The sequence below is a fragment of the Helianthus annuus genome, chromosome 10 (genome assembly GCF_002127325.2).
Source record: "Helianthus annuus cultivar XRQ/B chromosome 10, HanXRQr2.0-SUNRISE, whole genome shotgun sequence".
In the NCBI taxonomy this organism is placed as follows: domain Eukaryota; kingdom Viridiplantae; phylum Streptophyta; class Magnoliopsida; order Asterales; family Asteraceae; genus Helianthus; species Helianthus annuus.
The window spans coordinates 168755020-168776846 of NC_035442.2; the positions used below are offsets into that span (position 1 = coordinate 168755020).

The window sequence follows — 21827 nt, forward strand, 5'->3', positions numbered from 1 at the left end:
ATTTTTTACCTCTCCCACCTACATTTTTGTCCTCACTGGACTTGTCTTTACTACCAAGAGAATCTTCCACCTGTTTTTCTTTTGACCTTGTTACAATTTTATGCCCTACTTCATTATATGCAGATTTCATGTTATGTCCTTTATCATTGCCTCTTTTTTTTTGGACAGTTTTACCCTTATCAGAATGACTATGGATACCATGTGCATCAACTTGGAAATTTGGTAACTGACCCCTACAAACAGCCCTTAGTCTTTTACTATCATCCTTAACAATCCTAAGTTCCCTCTTAGTTTCCACAGCATGCTGCTTGATTAGTTCTTTGGCTTCTACCTTGTTTCCAAAAATCTGTCCTAGGTAGAAATTGCTCTTTTTCTCATTGGCATTCCTTAAACCCTTAAGCATTTTCTTCCTAGCACTAGACTCATCCAAATCAGACTCACTTCCACTTTCTAATATATCATCATTTAAAACATCTTCATCAATTGAACCACCAACTGCATCATTATTCTCATCAATCCCCTCATCAATGTTTAGTCTAAAATCCCTCATATCTACCTCTACATCCTCCCTAGCTGTGTCATCGCCTAGAAAATCACTGTCATCATCTTCATCTTCATTTTCTGCACAAGTTTCTTCATCTAAACTATCAACTACATCATGCCTAACACTAGCCTTGGCATTGTTTTGGTGTTCATTATTAACCATGTTGTCATTTAGACCAAAGAAGGGATCAAAGTCACTCATGAAATCTGCAAAAAAAGTTGAACTTTCTTGTGCTTGTCTCTCTTCAACAGTAATAAGGTTCTCATCCACATTATTATCAAGTACAGGTTTATATGCACCTGCACCATCACAAGTACTAAGGTTCTCATCCACATTGTTATCAATAACACCTTCATCTACATTATCACCCGCATTGTTATCAATAACACCTTCATCTACATTATCACCCGCATTGTTATCAATAACACCTTCATCTACATTATCACCCGCATTGTTAGCATTATTCTCACCTAAATCATTTGCTAAGGGATGCCAGCCTAACATCATCCTTGGATTTTTCCTAATGATCTCAACACCATCCAGTCCATCAACAACTTCAGCAATCCTACTTTTTGCAGGGGAATAGAAATATGTATGCACATTTGTTACTTCAAACTCAGTGTAAACATGCATGGTCTTATAATCAGTTGTGTACTTGCAAAAGTCAATAACATCTAAGTCACTACCTAGAGCACGAAGGCCAAATCCTAGTTCCTGATTAGGTATCTTATAATGATAATACCTAATAACATCTGTTGCATACCCTAACTTTTTCAATACCAAATCCAACTCATGAACAGAGAAAAAGTCAGGATCTAACTGATCAACATAGTTGTGCTTACCCTCCACATACTCAAAGTTTGGAAACTTAGTGAAACAACCACCATGATGTAGCTTTATAGCGAACAAATGGGGAAAACGCCCTGAAATTAAATAAAAGTATAAATTTTTCAGAAATTCAACAGCCAAACATATATTGTTAATGGAAATTGAGAAAATGCAACTCACGCAGTTCGTAAGAGTCCGTCATTGCATTTGAGATTTGATTAGGGTTTCTAATGTATTGGGATGATCGTGTGAAGTGAAGGGTTTTGAGAGTGTGTTATGTGAGGAAGAAGACTGATGGGGTTTTTAAAGGTAGGTGGGAGGTGATTTTACATTTTTACCCATCATGTGAGATGCACATGGGTGCATTTAACTGGGTTGTTGGATGGGGTTTGGAGAAAAGGACAAGGAGTGTGCAAATTTGTTATTTAAAGGACATGGAATGCACAAATTAAAGGGAAAGGGCAGGGACTGCAATTTAGGGTGTAATTAAAGGACAATCTGTGTAATTTACTCATTATAAAAGTATTCAATAAAAAATCACTGGTTACCCTTAATGTATTTTCATTTAACATTAAAAAGTTAAATATAATGAATACATATATAACAAAAAAAAAATTGACGTGTAACAAACAAAATGTTGTCAAGAAAGGGAATACATGTATTTTGAACATTTTTTTTATGAAACCATATGGAGAAGTGTATTTCAAATTACACAATATGTATTAATATCACCCACCACCAAAGTCAAACCATATAATGTGTATTTATTATATCATTCATCAAGTAACACAAAAGTGTAGAGTACAATAGCAAGTCTCACCACATATGATCCCTCTTAAAACTCTTTCCTTTTGGAACATGACACACGGCTTCATAACTCATAACACACCAGACCAATCGTAGTACAACCTTTACTGCATAAAGTACAAGTCATTATAGCATCTGAAACTAATTTGTCAACTGAAGAGTGATGGCAGTACAACACACACAGCAATGGCAACAGTGGTAAAGTAAATTCTTATGACCTACTTTTCTGCCTTGGTTGTAATCAATCCCACCCCATTGGCCTATTAGCTACCTACATCATGTAAACGGAACGACACCCTTGTCATGTGTGTGAAGAAGACCTTGCGACCCGCAAACACGCGTGAACATGTGGTGATCTGTTATAAGTTATAACCACGGGCGGATTTATGTTGGGTGAACCGGTGTTACATAGGGATGTCCTATGCTTTCGGACAATTATATTGTACATTTTTTAACGATGACACTGTAAGCCAAAAAGAAAGAGAAGCGAGGGATTTTGTATATGCTTTAAGAGGGGACATTGTTTGTGTGATTATTATTTTGTGTTTCTCTAGATCCTAAAGGGTACGTTAAGTGACATGACCGTTAAGAAATTCCTCTGGACGTCTGAAATATCGTGGACGTTTCATTTTAAGCCTTAGTTTTAAATATCAAAAAACATTTTTTGTTATAGTCATTTTGATTACTTTTTAGTAACCTTTTCTATATTAAAAAACATTTTAACTATCAATATTGGTGTGTTCAAAACTGGACCGGCCCGAGAATGAAACCAACTTTTTTGGACAAGGAAACCTGATGACCGGAGCGTTAATTGGTGGGCCAGTCTCGGGTTACTTAGATTGGGCTGGTTCGATAGTGACTGAATTTGTATGTTGGGCCAGATCACAACTTCACATAACTTGGGTCAATTTACATGTTGGGAGGCCCAATTACAACCTTGGTCCATTTATATCAACCCATTAAATGATCACATTTGTGTGTTGGGCAACAAATGAACATAAACACAATGTTGGGCCAGATCATATTTGATTGTTCAACAGATGACCAGAATCCAGATCACACCCCATTGTGGTCATTTAAAACTTACTACATATTAAAATGTAACTAGTCTATATAATGTAGCAAAATTTTGAACAATGATTTAAACAAATAACTAATGTAACTGTAAATTTATATCACCAAAAACCTAATAATAATGTGCATCATTTCCCTACAAGTTTTATCGCATTCCTTTGCACGCACTTGCACCGTTTAGAAGCGTGTGAGCTTGAGCATGTAGATTCTTCATTCGGATCACCATCAGGATATACCATGGTGCACGTCGCGTCTTGTGACTTCTGCAACAAGTAACCTTTCACACCCGGAACAAGCCTCAACAATTCACTCAACGACACGCAGCCCCCTTCAAACAACTTTTGATAATAAAAATGACTAAAATCCACCTTCAAACACTTCAACTTCTGAAAAGGCGAACATCGATTCCCCAATTCATCCCCAAAATACGAGAGCAGTTGAACAACAGACGAGTAAACCACAAGCGATTTGGCGTTATGTAAACTACTAAACAACATCATAAGATCATCAAACGTTTTTCTCCGTTGGTTTTCACGACAAAACCCGTTGTAATCTATGACCACTGTCTCAAGAACCGAAAGCCCATCCGGATCACATGTTTGCAACCGCGGGAAATTACTCCCTCGACACTCGAAATATTCAAGGTTTGGAGTATTGAGTTCGCAGCGGTTGACATACTGACTGTAGTAATAGATGGTTAACTCCGAAAGCTGTGGAGCGTGTACATTCAAAGTATTAGTTCCATCTATGTGAAGATTACAACAGACCAATGTTAACTTCTTCAATGCGGGAAACCCCGAAAACGGGTCAAGAACCGTAATAATCACCCTTTTGAGATACAGATTGGTTAGATTCTTGAAGGCTTTTGATCTCGGGTCCAAGCCCAAACACGAGCAGCCCATGTTACTGTTGCTGCTTAGTTTCAAACTTGTTAACGAATCCCACGTCGTCGTATGTGACTTAATCGGTCCGATGGGCCAACTCTTGTCTTTCCTACTCCGTATAATGCTTGCATCCAGTTCTTTCACCCCTTGTGAAAACGCGTAACCGAACACTTTGTTTAAAATCTTGGCGCTGCATATTCCGCTGCGTTTGAAGGTTAGTTTATCTAAGTTTGCGGATCGAGGAACTGATAATGTGTTGAAGACGAACTTATCGAACTCTTTGAGTTTTTTGAAACTGTAGGAACTGAAGTTGAGAACCGGAACATAAGTCCATCTAGAAGCCCATGATTTCGATAGGATTGATGTTTTGAAGGCATGTTTGGTTTCAAGAAGAGAAAGGATGTGAAGTTGTAGGGATTCTGGCAACTCTGTTAGCATGTCCGCCATTGTTGTTGTTTCTTGCTCTACACGTAATGTTTTGATGGTTTGAATCTGGGTTGAAGTTTGTTGTTTACGGATTCTTTTGATCGCCATAGGTTTGAAGTTCTGTAAGAAAGTGTTGAAGGATTGATCGGTTGATGTAATATATGAGTTATATATTTTAGTTTAGGGTTTAATATATTAATTGCGATTACTCATACAAGGTAACATAATCTTTTTAGATTGTCATGATCGAGTTGCATTTAATATTTGAAAAAAAAAAGTTAATATTAGTTAAGTAGGAATTATCTCATATTGGAAATTATTATTTGTAAAACCATATGCGAGATATTGAATGTATAAGTAAACACAAAATAATAGTTGATTAAAATAACAAATGAAATCAAAAGATATATGTAACGTTTCTCAAGATAAATAAACATGTCCTTAAAATAGAACCTTTAGGGGACTAGGGGTGGTTCACTAGTGATAGAATTTATCACTCACAAGCATCAATCAAGTTTCGCCATGTCATTGACCATTTTTTCATCACTCACAACCATTTTTAGTGGGGGTGGTCATCACTCACCACCACACCCAACAATTTCCCCCCAACCAACAAATACCCTCACAAAAATAAACCGTAACGCGTTGAATACATCACGAAAATGATTAACGCGTTGAAGTGGTAGCGGCGGTGGGCTATAACGCGTCAAAGTTTGTTCCGTGATAATATCACGGGAGTGCCCCGGGTCACCTTATAGTCTAGAAAATAGAACCTTTATAGTCTAGAAATTAAGAGAAATCAACCATGAGAGGGATATAGAATTTGGGAAAGTTTCATATACACGTGATTAGGGTGCTCAGAGCATCAAGCAGGTACCCCTATCAGAAGTAGCGGAGATTGACCAAAAATTTCGAGGGGGTCTAAAGTGATGGGACCCAAATTTTTTTTTCCTATCGTTGTGTTCCGGGTTGGGTCGGCTATTCGATTCAGGTCAGGTCAAATATTGTATAACAAACTAAATATTTAGGATATACAAGTTAGGGAAAATAATTGGTGGGGGGGGGGGATCCTATATACTTTTAAAATTTTTGGACGAAAAATCAGAACTTATACACTTCTAACCGAAACATTGTGGGGGGGGGGGGGGGGGTTGCACCCCCAAACACCAACTATCCTTCGCCCCTGCCTATCAGGTATAGCAGGAGATCAAGTAGAACCCTCTGGTTGGAGGTATACATACCCAAATCGGTAAGTGGAGGTGAACTTATGTGGAAGACGGCGTAGGAGGATTTAGGGATTTAGGTTGCACAGGTTCATGAGAACACCACACATGAAATAGGGTTCTGGCAGGTTCAAATTGGGAAGACGAGGTGTCATAGAGTGATTGGGTGATGAATTGAGTTTCGACAATAGTGCCCCGAGTATCCTTTATATTTATATATGAATAGATAAAACCGAATTTTGAAACAAACTAAAGCATAACTCTTATTCTAATTTGGTTTTCAAATTTTCTAGTCGAGTCAACATGTTTGAATTTTTTAATCAAATTGAAAATTGTGATTTTCGAACCGAACCAATTTGAATGTCAATTTAAAAAAATATTAGGATTCGTAATTTCGTTGGAGGAGGTGGTCCGTTTCGCTTGGGTCTATTCCACCAGACTCGTCCGACCCAAGTGAGTGGGGACCACACACTAACCTATTTTCAACGATGCAATTTCCATTAACAACTAGTTTAATACCCGTCTGGTGGACGGGTTACGTTGATTTATTACATAGTAAAAACGTGAATGAATCTATGAACACATTTTTTTTCCTTTGAATTCTAAACGAAAAGATTATTTGCTTATAAATTTTAATAAAAAAATTACACCAATTTTCCCATGTAAGACCAACAACGGCTTTAGACCGATTTTTACACGAAAGATACCCCAAAACTCGTATTTCTTCCTTTATGCTTCCTATATTAGGCTGGATTCCTTTGAAGACAGCATTATTTCTACTCCTCAATAAGTCTTGTTTGGATAACCATATACACCACCTTCCTCCATTTTGTAGATTCTCTGCCAAATTTATGTAGATTAATTATAATATGAAGTCATCAAATCAAATGAGTTTACACGTGTATAATAATAAGTCTAAAGAAAAAAAAGCAAGTTTCAGATTACATTGAGCTTTTAAGTGGATCATTGGCTACTAAAACACTTATTTTAAATTCTGACCTTATAGGTATTAGGCACAAGCTTTTGTAGAGCTTTCATCATCTGCACGTATGATGTCAAGCCTAATTGCATGTTTTTTTTTTCATTTTTACTATGGTAAATAACTAATATCTTCAATTAAAATTTCTAGAAATCAGTATTTGTTTAACATAACAGTATCATACATTAAATTTATGAGTACATACTTGACAGATTACACTAAAAAAACCACAACAAAATGAAAAAAGTAACTGGTGAACCATTGAAACGTGAAATGGTTACGCACTCCTTAAAATGAAAAGGTTAAGTAATAGTCATGTATGGTAGACAAGGGGCATAAAGATGGATTGATTAAAAAAGACTAACACGCATGATACTTGACTACAAAGAAGTTCTTTTTTGATAAAGTCAACTGATAGTCTTTGAAAGAACTATAAAAATAAAATAATGTGCATTATTTGTTTGGGGTAGATCTCAACTGCTCATGTTCTCAATGAAGTTAAGAGCTATCTCAAGCCTATCCAGGGGAAAGTAAGATTTTTACATCAGGTTCCACCTCCAAAACTTTGAGTCAGTTGCAAACTTCTTTTCGAATGAATCTAGATTTCGCCCCACAATTGAACCGTATCTTTATGTTTCCCCAACTGTTAAATGCAAGACCACATCATATGGGAAACAATTAGTTTCAACAATAGTTAACTACAAGCAACGAATATTATTAATCACGACGAATATTACATACCACAAAGAAGGCCTCTTCTTTCATATTAAGTAACCTCTCTAAATATCAGCTTAAGGACAAAGCATCATCAATTATTCTTCTTGATAAGTTGATGCATTAGTTGCTAACTCATATATTTCCTTTTTTGCATAAGTTTTGCAGGCTTGAATACCCGTCCGGTGGACGGGTTACGTTGATGTATTGTATAGTAACAACATGAACGAACCTATAAAAACAAAGAAGTAAAATAGAGAGACAACATGAACAAACCTATAAAAACAAAGAAGTAAAATAGAGAGACAGATAATACACCCGCCCGTTGGTCGGATGCTTTAATACCATAATTTCATCACTATATTGAATTGCATTCTATATAAAAACCGTTTTATTCGTGCTCAAAGTACAACTCATTAACATAAGTTCACTATAAAAGATTGGTACAATTTAGTGTAATCATTTAATAGACCTGTTAACACGCCGAATTTCTTTAAGTTAGTTTGGTCGGTTTCAAGAGTTCATCAACCCAGTTTATCAAACAGGTGACCTGGACCAATCCCAATCCCAACCCCAACGTGACTTTTAAGTTTCTCAAGGTCTTGGATCCGCAAACCTATCTAGAGTCGAATACGGCCCCAGACTTGAGGATAAACATGGTTAGATAATGTTATAAAAATACATTTATAACACCCAACCCCATTTTATGCGGTCTTTCTCTAAATTTCTTTGATATTACATATGGTGAAGAAATTATTTAGTTACAAACTCTATGAGAAGAAAGTTCTAAAAGAAGGGAAATTAATATATAAATCACTGTAAAAAACTACTTTCTCTTCCCAATTAAACTCATGAATAAGATCACACCTGTTGTCCCCTTTTGCCACCCCACACTCAGAAGTTTTTTATTCGAATTCTACCAACTAAAAGTTTATCCTAATCTACATGAATAATTCTGATAAACCGGAAGCCATATCAATATGAATAGACAAACCTCTATTGCCATGGTGGTTGTTGATGCTTGTAGTTCATAGGGAATAATTCCCATCCATTGTCGGGTTTTTCACGTTTCCCTCCGGTAATAGAACTCGAAGAAGCTTGATTGTGATTGAAAAACCGTCTCAACCCCATGTTGTTGTTGCCTCCCTAGTGGCGGATTTTCCAGGGGTATCCTTTTGGTAGATTCTCACTAATTTATCCTAAATCATCCAAGGTTTCCACTACTTTTTTTCCAAACCGGGGGGTTCCTGGGAACCTAGGAACCCCCTAGATCTGCCACTGTGTCTCCCGATTTCCCATTTCTGATGCCACTTTCAGCCCATTTGAGCTTTTCTTTTACTCAATACGTTTGAGCTAGTTTTAATCTTTTAAATTGGACCGATTAAGATCAAATACAACCCAACCCAACTCAACCAAACTTTATAAAGGTGAAAACTCACCTCATACAGTGTTTTGTACTCTAGTCTCTCAACATTTCTCTTTGCAGTTATGGGGTCATATGCGAATCTGGTAACTCTTGTTTATCTCCAGGCATATCAAGCCCTTATCTTATGTTGATGCTACTTCATTGTTCATATAACCAAGATCATCTGGATTCAAAAGTAAAATCTGAACCATAATAATATAGACACATTTGACACGTTAGACAAAAAGCTAAATCAACCCATTAAAAGGTGAATGGGTCAACATTGATATACTACCTTGCGCTTTCAATAGAGGTAGATCCAAACAAAATTGACGGTATCAACTTCACACAAACCATCACAAAGAAGAATATCATTGTCAACGGACGCTTCTATCTGTCCACATTTTGCACATATATTATGACAGAATACTTTGAAGGAGTTCCTGTATAGAACTTAGTGAGTTGAATAGAAATAATGGAATTAAAGAAAGAATTGACATTACTGAGGATAAAAACCCGAAGATGATTTATCGCCCATGCATTTTGTTATTGCAGACTCAATATATGCACCTGAATGAACTGCCTGCCATAAATAAGAGTGAAGATATATTTGAGGAAAGGGTAGCAATTTCTTCCGGTTACTTAGAAAAAGATAATTCAGATTTACTTTGTCATTAACGGGTCATATAGAAAAAAATGGTTCAGCAGTTCGAAAGTCGGCCAAAGTGTATTTTTAATATGTTAATTTTTCAAAATCATTTTATTCAAAAGCTTTGACTATTATTTGAAATAGTATAACCTCTTTACTCAGATTCAGCAAGTTAATTATTAAGAAGTCAAGACAAAAATAGGTTGTGTCAACCCAATCTGACCTAGTATGATATGTTTTGACCCGGGCTTGATTGGAGCTGTCACTCAGCCCGCATGCCTGTCCATATTGCCAATTTGAGAGCCTCAGAAGATTGGGCTAAAAGAATATTAATAAGGAATGGTTCAAACCTTCAATTAGGGGTGCTAAACGGGTCGGGTTCGCCGGTTAGCGGGTTTAACCCGACCCGAACCCGAAAATTTTACACGAACCCGAACCCAAAAATCGTATCATTCATATGACCCCGAACACGACCCCGAAATTTGCGGGTTGACCCGAAGTCCCGAACACAATCTGTTTAACCCGAATTTTTTTATTTTTTATTTTATTTTCTGAAATAACTATATTAAAATTAAATTTTAATTAAAAAACACAAATGTATGTAACACAGTTATATTTAAATTACAAAATCTTATATTAATTTCTCTTTTTAAGTAATAATTATGGAATAAAAACATACCCCATTTAATTTATGACACAAAACATATTGCAAAAAAATATAATATAATATAAATGTGTTAAACGGGTCAACCCGCTAACCCGACCAGGTTGACCCGAACCCGACCCGTTAACCTAAACGGGTTCGCGGGTTCAACCTGAAACTGACCCGAACCCGTTCAGCGTGTGTAATGTTCTCAGTGAACATTGATGTCAAAGTCACTTTTAATATAATCAATTAGCGCCTGCAACAAAATAAAGATAAATGTGTAATGTTTTTAGTGCAATACAAGCTTCAGAGAATATAAATTTAACTTCACATGAAAGATACCTGACCATGGTTGGCTCATTTTGTGTACTTACATGATTCATCAACAGCAGAGGAACATTACATCTGTATTTTAAATGCAGAGACTACAAATCCTAAATGTAAATGTTGAACTCAACATATATCTACAAAATAATAGGCAAAGTAACAACCGAAAAAATTAACCTCAATATAGTTAGCAAGTAAGTATAGAGAATTCAATTCATTAGCAATCTCAATAGCAGGCCTGCACCAGAAATGTGAGAATATATCAATATACTTTAATATCAACAACATTAGAATTATGAAAATTTAAGAACTGATGGTCATTGTATTGGATAGTTTTTTGTAATCAGATTGTAGAACAAATACACAAACTGCACTCAATCATTTGCTAGAACCTGGTATGTGATTTTTCCAAAAGTTTCCGAAGACATACAAATAATTCGCTCGGTTAGTTACAAGTAGTTGATAGCCCTACAGGAGACATGGTGAAATATAAATTATGTGTTTCATACAACTACATAGTGTTCATTCTTGGATATCCATAAGAAAAGAAATAAAATATGAGTGACAAAAAGAAATGGAAGAAATATACCCCGTGCTTGGCAAGCTCTTGAAGAAGCGGTCAATTGCTAGTTACAAACAAACACAAGATGGCGCCGACATCAACTGGTGAGACATGTGTGGTGAACGTTAATACTCTTGGCAGAGGTGATACAAAGTCGGCCTCAATTGGTGCCCTTGTTCTTCGACAATGACTACTGGTTATCAGAATCCAGTCCGACAGTGATAAAGACGATTAAAGTCAAGAGACTCAAGACGATAATGTAGGCCAAAATGAATCAATCTCGTTTATATTACAGCAGGATAAACCCTAATTTTCAAAGAATTGAAAATATATTAACCCTGAGCATCAATTTTATATCATTTTATCAAAATCTCATGAATGAAAATGTTGGCATGAAAGAACTGCAAAACTAAATTACATTAATTGGGGTAATGAGAAATACCTGAGAAGGAAGGAGAAGAAGAGTAGAGCAACTGCCATTGATAATTGAAGGTCTTCATCTTCTTGAACTTCCTTTCTGATGATGGAGCTAGGGTTTCAGACAAATTGGCAAGTAAATAAAGGCATCGAGAAAACCAATTCCCATAAGATGGGTTTGTAACATAAAGATTAGAGATAATAACTAATGCAAGCACAATTGTACACTTGATCTACCATTTCACATCAAATGGTGAAACGAAAACATTATAAACCACACTTTGATCTCGTTCTTATAACCCAAAATAACAAAAATCCCAACTGTCTGAAACAAATCGCAAGCACAATTTCAAACCCAGACCTAATTAGGCAATTTAAAGGGAATGAGTATTAAACCTGCTCACAAAGGGCGTAACGTAACTAAGCGACTTCGATTGAGAATTTGGAGGTGACCCTTTGGATGACGAATTGGGGGAGCACCAAATCCCGCATAAGCAACAACGGTGAAGACACGATAAGGGTATGCAAAGCAAGAGCTCGCCCTCGACATCGCCATATTTCTTGATTATCAATCAGATATTGGGCGATAATTGTTGGTTGTATACGGAGGTCACATGCGAATTGTACTGCAAACAAACAGAAGGATGTATGGAGGTGGATATTTGGTTGCAAGGGTTTATATTATATAAGAGAGGTCGTCAACTGCATTCTGCCCACGTCCCAGTTTTGTAGCAACAGTGTTTAGTGGGAAAGATGGGCCGGAAAATTAGGGGAGCGTAGAGAACTGCCTGGAACTGCCACAATAGCAGTTGAAAAATTGAGTTTAAATGGTCAGGATTTGATTTTAGCAAGATCCAATGGTAGAGATTCATTTGAAAGGTAGTTAGACTTAATGGGTTCCATATATATATATATAATTCGTCTTACAAGTTACACTTTCAACCCTCTTACTTAACTACAACTACCAAAGACCCCTTCTACTTATTTGACATGTAACAAAGATGAGATAGAAGGCAGTGTAGAGTTTAGTTGAGTCTGCTAGTGCTGGTTAAGACAAAGGAACTTATAACATCAAGAAACAAAAATAATCATATTGTAACAGAAACTTGATGAAATATAACAATCTTCAAATGTTTTTACAGAGATAGAAAGAAAGCCAGAAGCTTTTACATTTGACTTCAAATAAAGCCGATGGACTCGAGTCAGAGTCTCAAAGTGCTTTCCTACAAACATCACATTCGCATGCGAGCCAACTTTATTTACAACAATCTTCAAAGCCTATATATATATGACAGATGCTTTTGAACCACAATGGTGTGTTGCATATCTGTACAACTTCTTCACCTTTGGCAAAACTCCATCATATTATATTTTAAATAAACTATAAAATTTTAAATCTTAAATAAATTCAAACCAAATTGCTGTCCTTGAAGTTGAAACTTTTCCCTTTTTCTCTCTTGTTTTTAATCATCATCATCATCAGCTGCAAATTGCTTCAACCGAAAGTTTCTTCATTACTTTCGGGCAAGGATCACCTCCAAATGCCTCGGGTGTTACAGGTACCGTGCATGATTGTTGTCCAATGCAGTACTGCAAGTATTATAAATAGCAAAATATTAGTTTTTTTTTTTTTTTGTAAAAACTCATGGGACCCACCAATACCATCCTAACAAATGACAGCGTTCTTAATATTGTTGGTAAGGTTGCAAACGGACCGAACGAACACGAATAAGGCCTTGTTCGTGTTCGTTCGTTAAGGAAATTATGTGTTCATGAACACTTACCGAACGAGATTTTCTGTTTGTGTTCGTTAAGTTTAGGTAACGATAACGAACGTTCATGAACATTAGGCACAAACAAAATTTGCATTTTTTATCACGAATATTACGCAGATCCACCTATAGTCATCATCATCATCATCATACTCAGTAAATCCCACCAATAGCAAAGCTAAGGTAGGGTCTGAGGAGGGTAGATGCAGACAGCCTTACCTCTATCCCGTAGGAATAGAGAGGCTGCTTCCAGTGAGACCCCCGGCTCGGTTGTAGTTTTGTATCAAGCCTTGGACCTAAGACACATAACACTCAAACAATCGGGACTGAGACTGATTGGTGCATGTACCCCCCGTGTCTTTCAGCTATCAACGTCACCAAATGATGCATGATTAACCATCCGCCTATAGTATACTAACCTAATATTTATTAAATAATTTAAATAAAATACAATACACTAATATTTATTAGTAGGAATTTTGAAGTATTTAAATTTAAATATAAAAAATTAAAACCCCAATGAACTACCGAACCCAAACTAACATATACGAACACGTTACTAAACGTTCACCAACATAAACAAACCAACGCGACCTCTATACATATTCGTTCATTTAACTAAACGGACGAAATTTCTTGCTCGTGTTCGTTCATTTATTAAACGAACGGACACAAACAAACTTCCCGCCGAACAGTTCACGTCAGTTCATTTCCAGCCCTAATTGTTGGTCCTACTTGTACAGTTTTGTGATAATAAAGATGAGATTTTGAGGGTCTTTATTTACCAACTAAAATTGGTATAATTAAAACAAGAGTAAATTACGTTTTTGGCCCCTGTGGTTATATCACTTTTACTATATTAGCCCAAAATAAGAATTTTTAACATATCTGCCCCCATGGTCTCTATAACTAACCATTTTGGCCCCTTAGACTAACCATTTTGGCCCCCATGGTCTCTATAATTAACCATTTTAGCCCCCATGATCTCTAGACTTAGGGGCCAAAATTGTTAGTTATAAAGACCATGGGGGCAGATATGTTAAAATTTTTTATTTTGGACTAATATAGTAAAAGTGATATAACCACAGGGGCCAAAAATGTAATTTACTCTTAAAACAAATTTGTCTAAAAACCAAACACGCCCAAAAAAATGTATATAAATAACTGTGGGCCGTCGCTCTAAATTTATGAATAAGAAAAGTAAGTACCTTGTTGAATGCATCATAAGAATGATGAGCATGGCAGCTACCCTCACTATAACTACCACAACCGCCCAACGGGGTGCCGAAACTAGCAAATTTTATCGAAGTTATTTTCTGACCCGCGCTGCACGAAAGGTGTGCTTTGGGCCTCAACGGTTTAGCCGCTTTACCAGAAGCTTGCATTTCATAATTCATTAGTGAAGGCTGCCACTCGTATATATCAGCACACACACTGTAAACGGATCTTTTCACCATCGATATTCCATACGGGATTCCTCCTAATTCTTCAAACACAACCAATAAGTTTCCTCTCGGTTTTAACCATGACCGCGGTACGTGGTACCATTTTTGGGAAGATTCGCCGCATTTACTTAAACATTTTTTCTCGTCAAAATATCCAGCGTAACTACACGTACTACAAGATCCTCGTGCCTTGTACGCAGGCCAATAACGTCCAATGCTTTGTCCGTTTATCCATATTTGACCTTTTCCCATACTGCTCATGTCTAAAGCCAAAGGTTCATTCCCACCCGGAGCATTGAAAATAGTCTTGAAAAAATAAAAATATAAATGTATTAAGCCAAGTTAATTTCACCATATCATGCCAATACACATAACGCTTATAAACGTACCTTGTACCACGTTAACGGTTGTTTCTGAGCCACATAAGAACCTTGAATCCACTCAACAGATGAACTTCCCATGAGTGAGTGAAGACTTAGAATTTCACCTTTAAGGCCAACCTGGTCAACACAGTCAAAGTTCAAGTAAGAACATCAGTCTGTCTTTTACTATTTAGCATTTCATCATTTTCATGGTCTTATTATGTGACACGAAGATGTGAAATCGGGTCCCGTTTATTTGATTTGAGAATTGGGATGGGGCCCACAAGATGGAAGTTTGTAAAAGACAAACCTTATAAGACCATTTTTGCCAAGTCAAGTCTCGTTTTCCTTCGTTGAGACCATAGAGCGTGACCGGACCAAGAACACCCGCGTTCCAAGTCTCAAAATGTGGACCGATGTTCTGTAAAATCATATAAAAAGAGCATTAAGACTCACATACATTTGTGTGTATTTGTGTGATATATATATATATATATATATATATATATATATAGGGAAAGGTTAAAATGAGAATTCCCCCGAGTTGCGAGAACCGCTAGAACTTTTTCAAAAAATGTTTTTTTTTAAATTGCCGAAATTTTTTAAAATTATATAACCTTTTCAAACAATAAATAAAAAAATATTGTATACAAAATCTTACATCAGTGTAAAAACAAATTTACATAACCGTAACGTTCTCCAACCGTTGACGTTATGCGTTTTGTAAAACAAATTTACACGTCGAATAAATGCCGGCTCAACAATTTTTTTTTATTTTTTTTATTTGACAGATGTCTTAGTTAGATGTTCATCTACGTTTGTGCAAAATTTGGTTGGAAAACTCGCACGGGAAGTAGGATTTCCACCGGAGTTCTCATATGAACCAGCTCCTCTATATATATATATATGTGTGCGTGTGTAAAGAGAGAGAGGGAGAGAGAGCATACCGGAAGACCAACAGCAATGCTTAGTAGAGAAATCTTGTTCACACCAGGTCTTAGATTTACCGGTTTATTAAAAGTTATTTTCGGATTTGCTTGACTTCCGTAGACAGTTCCTGTGAAAAACCAAGAGTGTCAAATAAACAAACGTTTCGAATATTGATAATAAACCGTACAGAAAGAATCTTTCTATAATAGAAATCATCAAACTTAAAAAAGATAAATATCTTGTTCTTCATTTCAAACTTCTTACCTGATAACTGACCATTGATGAAAACATGCAAAGCATGACCCGCAGACATGACTGTAAGTGTAGGCCACTTCCCACTTTTCAAGAACCCTTCATTGGAGCCAACCTTGACACTGCATGAAACGGGTCATATTTAGTATCAGTCGGGTCAGGTCAGGGTGACCCGTATGTCGTAACCCCTTTTTTGACTATTTTTCTTTCAATATTTTTAATGGAGTAAATTACGTTTTTGGCCCCTGTGGTTATATCACTTTTACTATATTAGCCCAAAATAAGAATTTTTAACATATCTGCCCCCATGGTCTCTATAACTAGCCATTTTGGCCCCTAAGTCTAACCATTTTGGCCCCCATGATCTCTAGACTTATGGGCCAAAATGGTTAGTTATAAAGATCATGGGGGCAGATATGTTAAAAATTCTTATTTTGGGCTAATATAGTAAAAGTGATATAACCACAGGGGCCAAAAGCGTAATTTACTCTTTTTAATGAGATAACTATGATTAAAAACAATATTATTATAGCTCAAACTAGTCAAATAAACTTTAGCCAAACGGTTGAAACTTGAAAGTCATCCAAATTATGTTTTTAATGTATACATTTACGAAAAATTCTGCATGAAATAACAAAATAAAAGGTTGCACTTACTCTGTCATGTACCACAAATAATCGGAAGAATCTCTAGTGACATTAAGTTGCTCTAATAATCCGACGGTCGTATATGAATTGTCATCATATGATTCAGTTTGATCATTATACGACTGCCAAGAAAATCCTCCGCCCTCTGAAGTCATCTTCATCAATGACGTTTGCGCACCTACCTATTAATCACATTCCCATTCACATTTACACGTCATCAATAACTATATATAAATGCAAACGTTTGACTCAAATATGCATGGAGGTAATTGTCAATCGAAAAAGGACGTCGAAACCATTCATCTATAACTATAAATAAATGCAAACATTTGACATATGCATGGAGATAATATTCAGTTTAAAATCATTTATATATTATAAAAAAAATTCAAATAGAAAACTTGACTTTCAAATTATTAAAATAATGATTTTTTGACAAACTTATATCCTTCAATGATGATTAAACTCATGTGACTTTGACTTATGCTTGTATCCTTAAATCATGCTAATTTATGCTAGTTTATGAATAAAATATTTTCGGCAAATTGCTCGAAAAGTGATAAACTTTTGTCGAACAGAACAAAAAATTATAATCTTTCTCACCCTTGCGGTATTATAAACGGTGTTCTTGCAGTCGGGAAGAATGCTTATAGACCAAGGCGGAATATTATAACGCTGGCCTCTAAAGTTCACAGTTGCATAAGCAGCTCGGTTGTTATTCGAAAGGAAAGCAGCACAGCCTCCAGCCTTATATTTGTAAACATATGCCTATAATTATAAAGACAACAACAAACATAAGTGATGGTGTCCACTGCTGACATGGATACTGTGATCATGAATCAATAGAGCAAAAAAAAAAAAAAAAAAAAAAAAATTAATCCGACCGTTTGATAGTTTCCGAGGGTGACAACAGAGGGATCGCCGTTTACTAAAGCGGGCTCACATAGTTTAATGGCTCTATGCAAATCTTTCAAATGTCCCCATTTAGCTTCCCGTTTTAGTCCTGTATATAAAATATATCCAAATTTAGTAACTAATTTATAACGAATTCTTTCATCGATATACACTTTTAGAGATGTCACATACGCAGCGTATCGACCCTGATGTGACAAAATTCACGAAAAAATAAATCTAGAATCATGTCGAAGCCCGGAAAACTTTATATTCAAAATTTAAGTTTGTCAATAATAACGTATTCACAAGCGTGCAAATATGCGATGAACCTTAGCTTAGTACATACCATATTCATCAAGAGGAGCATCATAGTCATAGCTTGTAGCAATAAACGGGCCACCCGCAGTCCGCCCAAAGTTGGTTCCTCCATGATACTAACAAAAAAAGAATAAACTTTAATGCAATATTCCGGTAAACCGTAAACGAGATTTAAGAAAAAAAAAAATATAATAGTTTTGATTTACCATATAATAATTGATGAAAGATCCACCACTCTGAATAAATTTAGCAACCGAATACGCCAAGTCTTCAGCTGGTCTATAAGGAACCGCCCCTCCAAACTCGGTGAACCTGTATTCATTCATATATTTAAAAAAATAAAAATAAAAAAATCATCCAAATAAATTATTTTTTAAGGGGATATCGTATACGCGGTATATAAATGAAATTACCATCCTGTCCATGCTTCGGTCCACATCTTCGGTTTAAAGTTTTTGTTGGGAGTGAAATAGTCACAGTAAAAACCATTGCAAGTGTTAATCTGTCAAAACAAAAACCAACATATAGTCATGTGGTCAAACAATTGACATGAGAAAGTCAACATAAAAAGGTCAACAGGTCAACATAGATGGTGCACTTACAACTGGGTCAGGGGCATCATCTTGCTTACACATGACCCACGGTACACCGGTTCCTAGACCCACAGCCATTTGTGCAGCCCATTTTGTATACGCTCGAGCCGGTGCTCCGAGTTCGTACTCCAACGGCCCGTATTCATTTTCAATCTGTCACATTAACAACTTATAAGTTAAAAACACAATTCTCCAAATTATCAGTTGACATGAGTGTCTTTAATTACCTGAGATAGAATAATTGGACCACCTTGTGTCTCATATAAGCCATTCGCTTTCATCATATTCACTATGTGCCTTGTGAATTTTTCCATAGCAGCCTATACATATATAATATATATACATACATCATTACATGGTCATTTCAAAATATCAAAAAATCAATAAATATTGTATGGATAAATTAAGATATTATTCTAAATATTCAAAAAAAAAAAAAAAAAAGTATGATAAGCAGACCTTGAAAGGGCCATTATCTGTTCTGAAACTAATTCCTGGAACATATTTCAACCAAACAGGAAATCCCCTGTAATTCAGATGACAATTGGAATATAATTAATTTTTTTTTGTCTGGAAATTAAAATATACATATATATGGATTTTTTTTTAAATAATAATATTTACCCAAAGTTCCATTCAGCACAAGCATAAGGACCAATTCTGAGATGAGCATAGAGTCCAGCTTGCTTGATTAGCTTTATGAACTTTACCAAATCATACCTATCTTCAAAATAATACTGAGAAAAAAAGAAAAAAAAATATTTGAATTAAGAAAACAAAAATAAATAAATAAATATTTAACTGATTCAAAAAAAAAAAAAAAAAAAAAAAAAAAAAAAAAAAAACCACACACACACACACTTACTTGACCAGGTTGGGGTTCATGACCATTCCAGAAAACATAAGTCTGAATGACATCCAACCCTCCTTCTTTGGCCTTCTGAATAAGATCTGGCCACATCTGAAACAACAAAATATATGTAAAAAAAAAAAAAGATTCCCAGAAGTGAGCTTTTGACTTCTTGAAGATAATATGAAAATACAAAAGAGGAAACAAAAATAAATAAAAAAAGGAAAATAAGTGCATTTGTGAGTAAGTTGTACCTCAGGGGTGCTTCTTGGGTAATGAATGGATCCAGAAATAAGAATTTTTCTTTGACCATTAATGGCGATAGCCTTATGGTCATATGAAACAGAACCAGAACATAAAGAAACCAAACAACACAATAAAACCACCAACATTAAATTAAACTTCTGCATTTTTAAAAACTCCTGTTTCTTTAACAGAAATTTCATCAGAAACACTTCTATTCAAAGCAAAATCCTCTCTTTTTTCTCTAATAGTTAACCAAAGTTCACTCTGTTCTTTGATCTTTCTTGTTTTTTTTTTTTTTTAATTTCAAGAAAGACCCCAAAAAATACTCAAAAGGAGTTCTTGTGAACTTTTGGGTTTTGTATGAGGAAAAAAATGAAGATGAAAGAAGGGGATTGGAGGAGGGGGTGTGAATGTTGAAAAAAAAGAGTGCTTTGAAGCTGCATTTATGCAAGGGAGATTGGGTTTGTCTGCAACAGTGATTAGTGAAGGCCCTACTTTTTTGGTCTTTTTACATTTTTAAATTTAAAAGTAATATTTTATTTATATAACCTTTTTAAGGTAATCACATAAAAATTTCAAATTCTATATTTTTTCATCTTTGTAGAGATATTTTAGGCAACATAAAAAATAAAAAATCTATATTTTTTTCATCTATGTAGAGAGATATTTTAGGCACATAAAAAAATAAAAATCTATATTTTTTTTTTCATCTATGTAGAGATATTTTAGTTTTACTAGCAGTGATAAATAATTAAAAATATATTTTATTTAAAGCTACTTTTTAGATCGAATGAAAATTGATTAAACAAACTTAATGCGAGAAGTTCTCATAATCAGGTTCCAGAGATCTACTTAACAGGGGGAGGGGAGGGGAGGGGAGGGAAAATGGTGTTCCAGAGATCCACTTAACAGGGGGAGGGGAGGGAAAATGGGGTTTTTTTTGCCTGAAAATAGTCTTTCCAATTTGGAAAGACATGGAGGGGAGGGGAGGGAAGGGGAGGGATTTTTAACTCGGGAAATGGAGAGTTCTTAATGTAGAACCAATTTTACAAGTGGAGTGACTATGAAAATCGTATAAACATCTGTGTGTAATATTCTAAATATGATATGTATGCCGGTTATTTAATTGTTTATCGATTTCTCACTTTTTTTTTTAATTATCTTCCGTACACTACGTAAAAGTGTGTATGTGATTTTTGTAAGTTTACAATTTGATTCTATATTGAAGGCACCTATTGTTCTGAAATTATATTGAGCCATCCTTAAATATCGGTTAATGATCCATATGTTTTTAGTTGATGAGCTTTACCCGGTTTGCCATAAGGTTTGTTTGGATAGCTTTGAGGAGCATTCGGTACATTGCAAGAAACTACGGGGCTTTAAATACAAAATGACTTGGTCAGGGATGTCCTATGTGATGTGCTGAAGCAGACTGGAATCTCTACTAAAAAAAGAGGGTCCTGTGAATTTTATGGCAGACCCACTTGAAGGGAAGTCCACTCTGCGGCCGACGGATGTTCTTGTTTTTGGTTGGGCAGAAATGAAACACGCTTGTGTAGACCTCACAGGAGTATCCTCCTTGTTGGGCTCAGGGAAAATCGTTTCATGGCTGGTCGGGGCATCGGGCTATGTTGAAGCCACATTCAAGGAAAATTACTAAGCATGAAAAAATTTGTACTAATAATCAACATGTATTCATTCCCTTTGTTTTTTATACATATGGTTCCCTTGCTCCTGAAGTTGTTGTTTTTCTTGACAAAGTGCAGAGTGTCGTGCACAACAATTCCTCGACGGCATGGAACCAAAGTTTTGTTTTGGTAGAATTGTATTCGCTATTCAAAGGGGTTGTGGCGTAGCTTGTTGCCCATTACCTGCCATTCCTATCTATACTATATAATAAAAGAAACCATTTTTGGGACACTTGTCATCATATTAGGCCATGTTTTATAGATAAGTATTATTTTAGTTTAATCTTTTTTAATTAATTATATATAATCCTCCTACTAAATATTATTTAGTTTAATTTCTTATGG

At 35.6% G+C, this 21827-nt stretch overlaps 2 protein-coding genes and 2 long non-coding RNA genes across 5 annotated transcripts; all 4 read right to left on the reverse strand.

Moving 5' to 3' along the window:
• Positions 1 to 3381: 3381 nt before the first annotated feature.
• On the reverse strand, positions 3382 to 4584 carry LOC110883280 (F-box/LRR-repeat protein At3g26922). The gene has a single exon (XM_022131078.1). The coding sequence runs from the start codon at positions 4582 to 4584 to the stop codon at positions 3382 to 3384; it is 1203 nt and encodes a 400-aa protein (XP_021986770.1).
• A 2440-nt stretch (positions 4585 to 7024) lies between these two features.
• Positions 7025 to 10730, reverse strand: LOC110883462. The gene is made up of 6 exons (XR_002560476.2): positions 9757 to 10730; positions 9388 to 9467; positions 9180 to 9278; positions 8474 to 9087; positions 7507 to 7711; positions 7025 to 7408 (listed from the first exon to the last, which is right to left on the reverse strand). It is a non-coding gene; the product is annotated as an uncharacterized LOC110883462 (long non-coding RNA).
• A 158-nt stretch (positions 10731 to 10888) lies between these two features.
• LOC110883460 lies at positions 10889 to 12254 on the reverse strand. 2 transcript variants are annotated; one of them, XR_002560475.2, is made up of 4 exons: positions 11882 to 12254; positions 11511 to 11597; positions 11096 to 11374; positions 10889 to 10974 (listed from the first exon to the last, which is right to left on the reverse strand). It is a non-coding gene; the product is annotated as an uncharacterized LOC110883460 (long non-coding RNA). The 2 variants fall into 2 exon arrangements; XR_002560474.2 differs by having other exon boundaries at positions 10904 to 11374.
• Positions 12255 to 12578: 324 nt separating this feature from the next.
• Positions 12579 to 20200, reverse strand: LOC110886521 (beta-galactosidase). Its single transcript, XM_022134333.2, has 18 exons — positions 19803 to 20200; positions 19564 to 19659; positions 19323 to 19435; positions 19158 to 19224; positions 18926 to 19018; positions 18708 to 18851; positions 18519 to 18607; positions 18312 to 18417; positions 18134 to 18221; positions 17778 to 17896; positions 17497 to 17661; positions 16903 to 17075; positions 16259 to 16368; positions 16012 to 16121; positions 15375 to 15485; positions 15092 to 15202; positions 14466 to 15008; positions 12579 to 13075 (listed from the first exon to the last, which is right to left on the reverse strand). The coding sequence occupies exons 1-18, from the start codon at positions 19992 to 19994 to the stop codon at positions 12965 to 12967; spliced, it is 2541 nt and encodes an 846-aa protein (XP_021990025.1). The 5' UTR covers positions 19995 to 20200; the 3' UTR covers positions 12579 to 12964.
• Between the last annotated feature and the right edge of the window lie 1627 nt (positions 20201 to 21827).

Bases quoted from the DNA above. Each gene is read 5' to 3' on its own strand.
- LOC110883280 (XM_022131078.1), bottom strand. From the start codon at position 4,584: ATGGCGGACATGCTAACAGAGTTGCCAGAATCCCTACAACTTCACATC.
- LOC110886521 (XM_022134333.2), bottom strand. From the start codon at position 19,994: ATGAAATTTCTGTTAAAGAAACAGGAGTTTTTAAAAATGCAGAAGTTT. The intron at 18,418-18,518 runs GTAATTTCATTT...GAATGAATACAG, and splicing joins ACCGAAGCATGGACAGGATG to GTTCACCGAGTTTGGAGGGG. The intron at 17,076-17,496 runs GTGAGAAAGATT...TGTGATTAATAG, and splicing joins CCGTTTATAATACCGCAAGG to GTAGGTGCGCAAACGTCATT.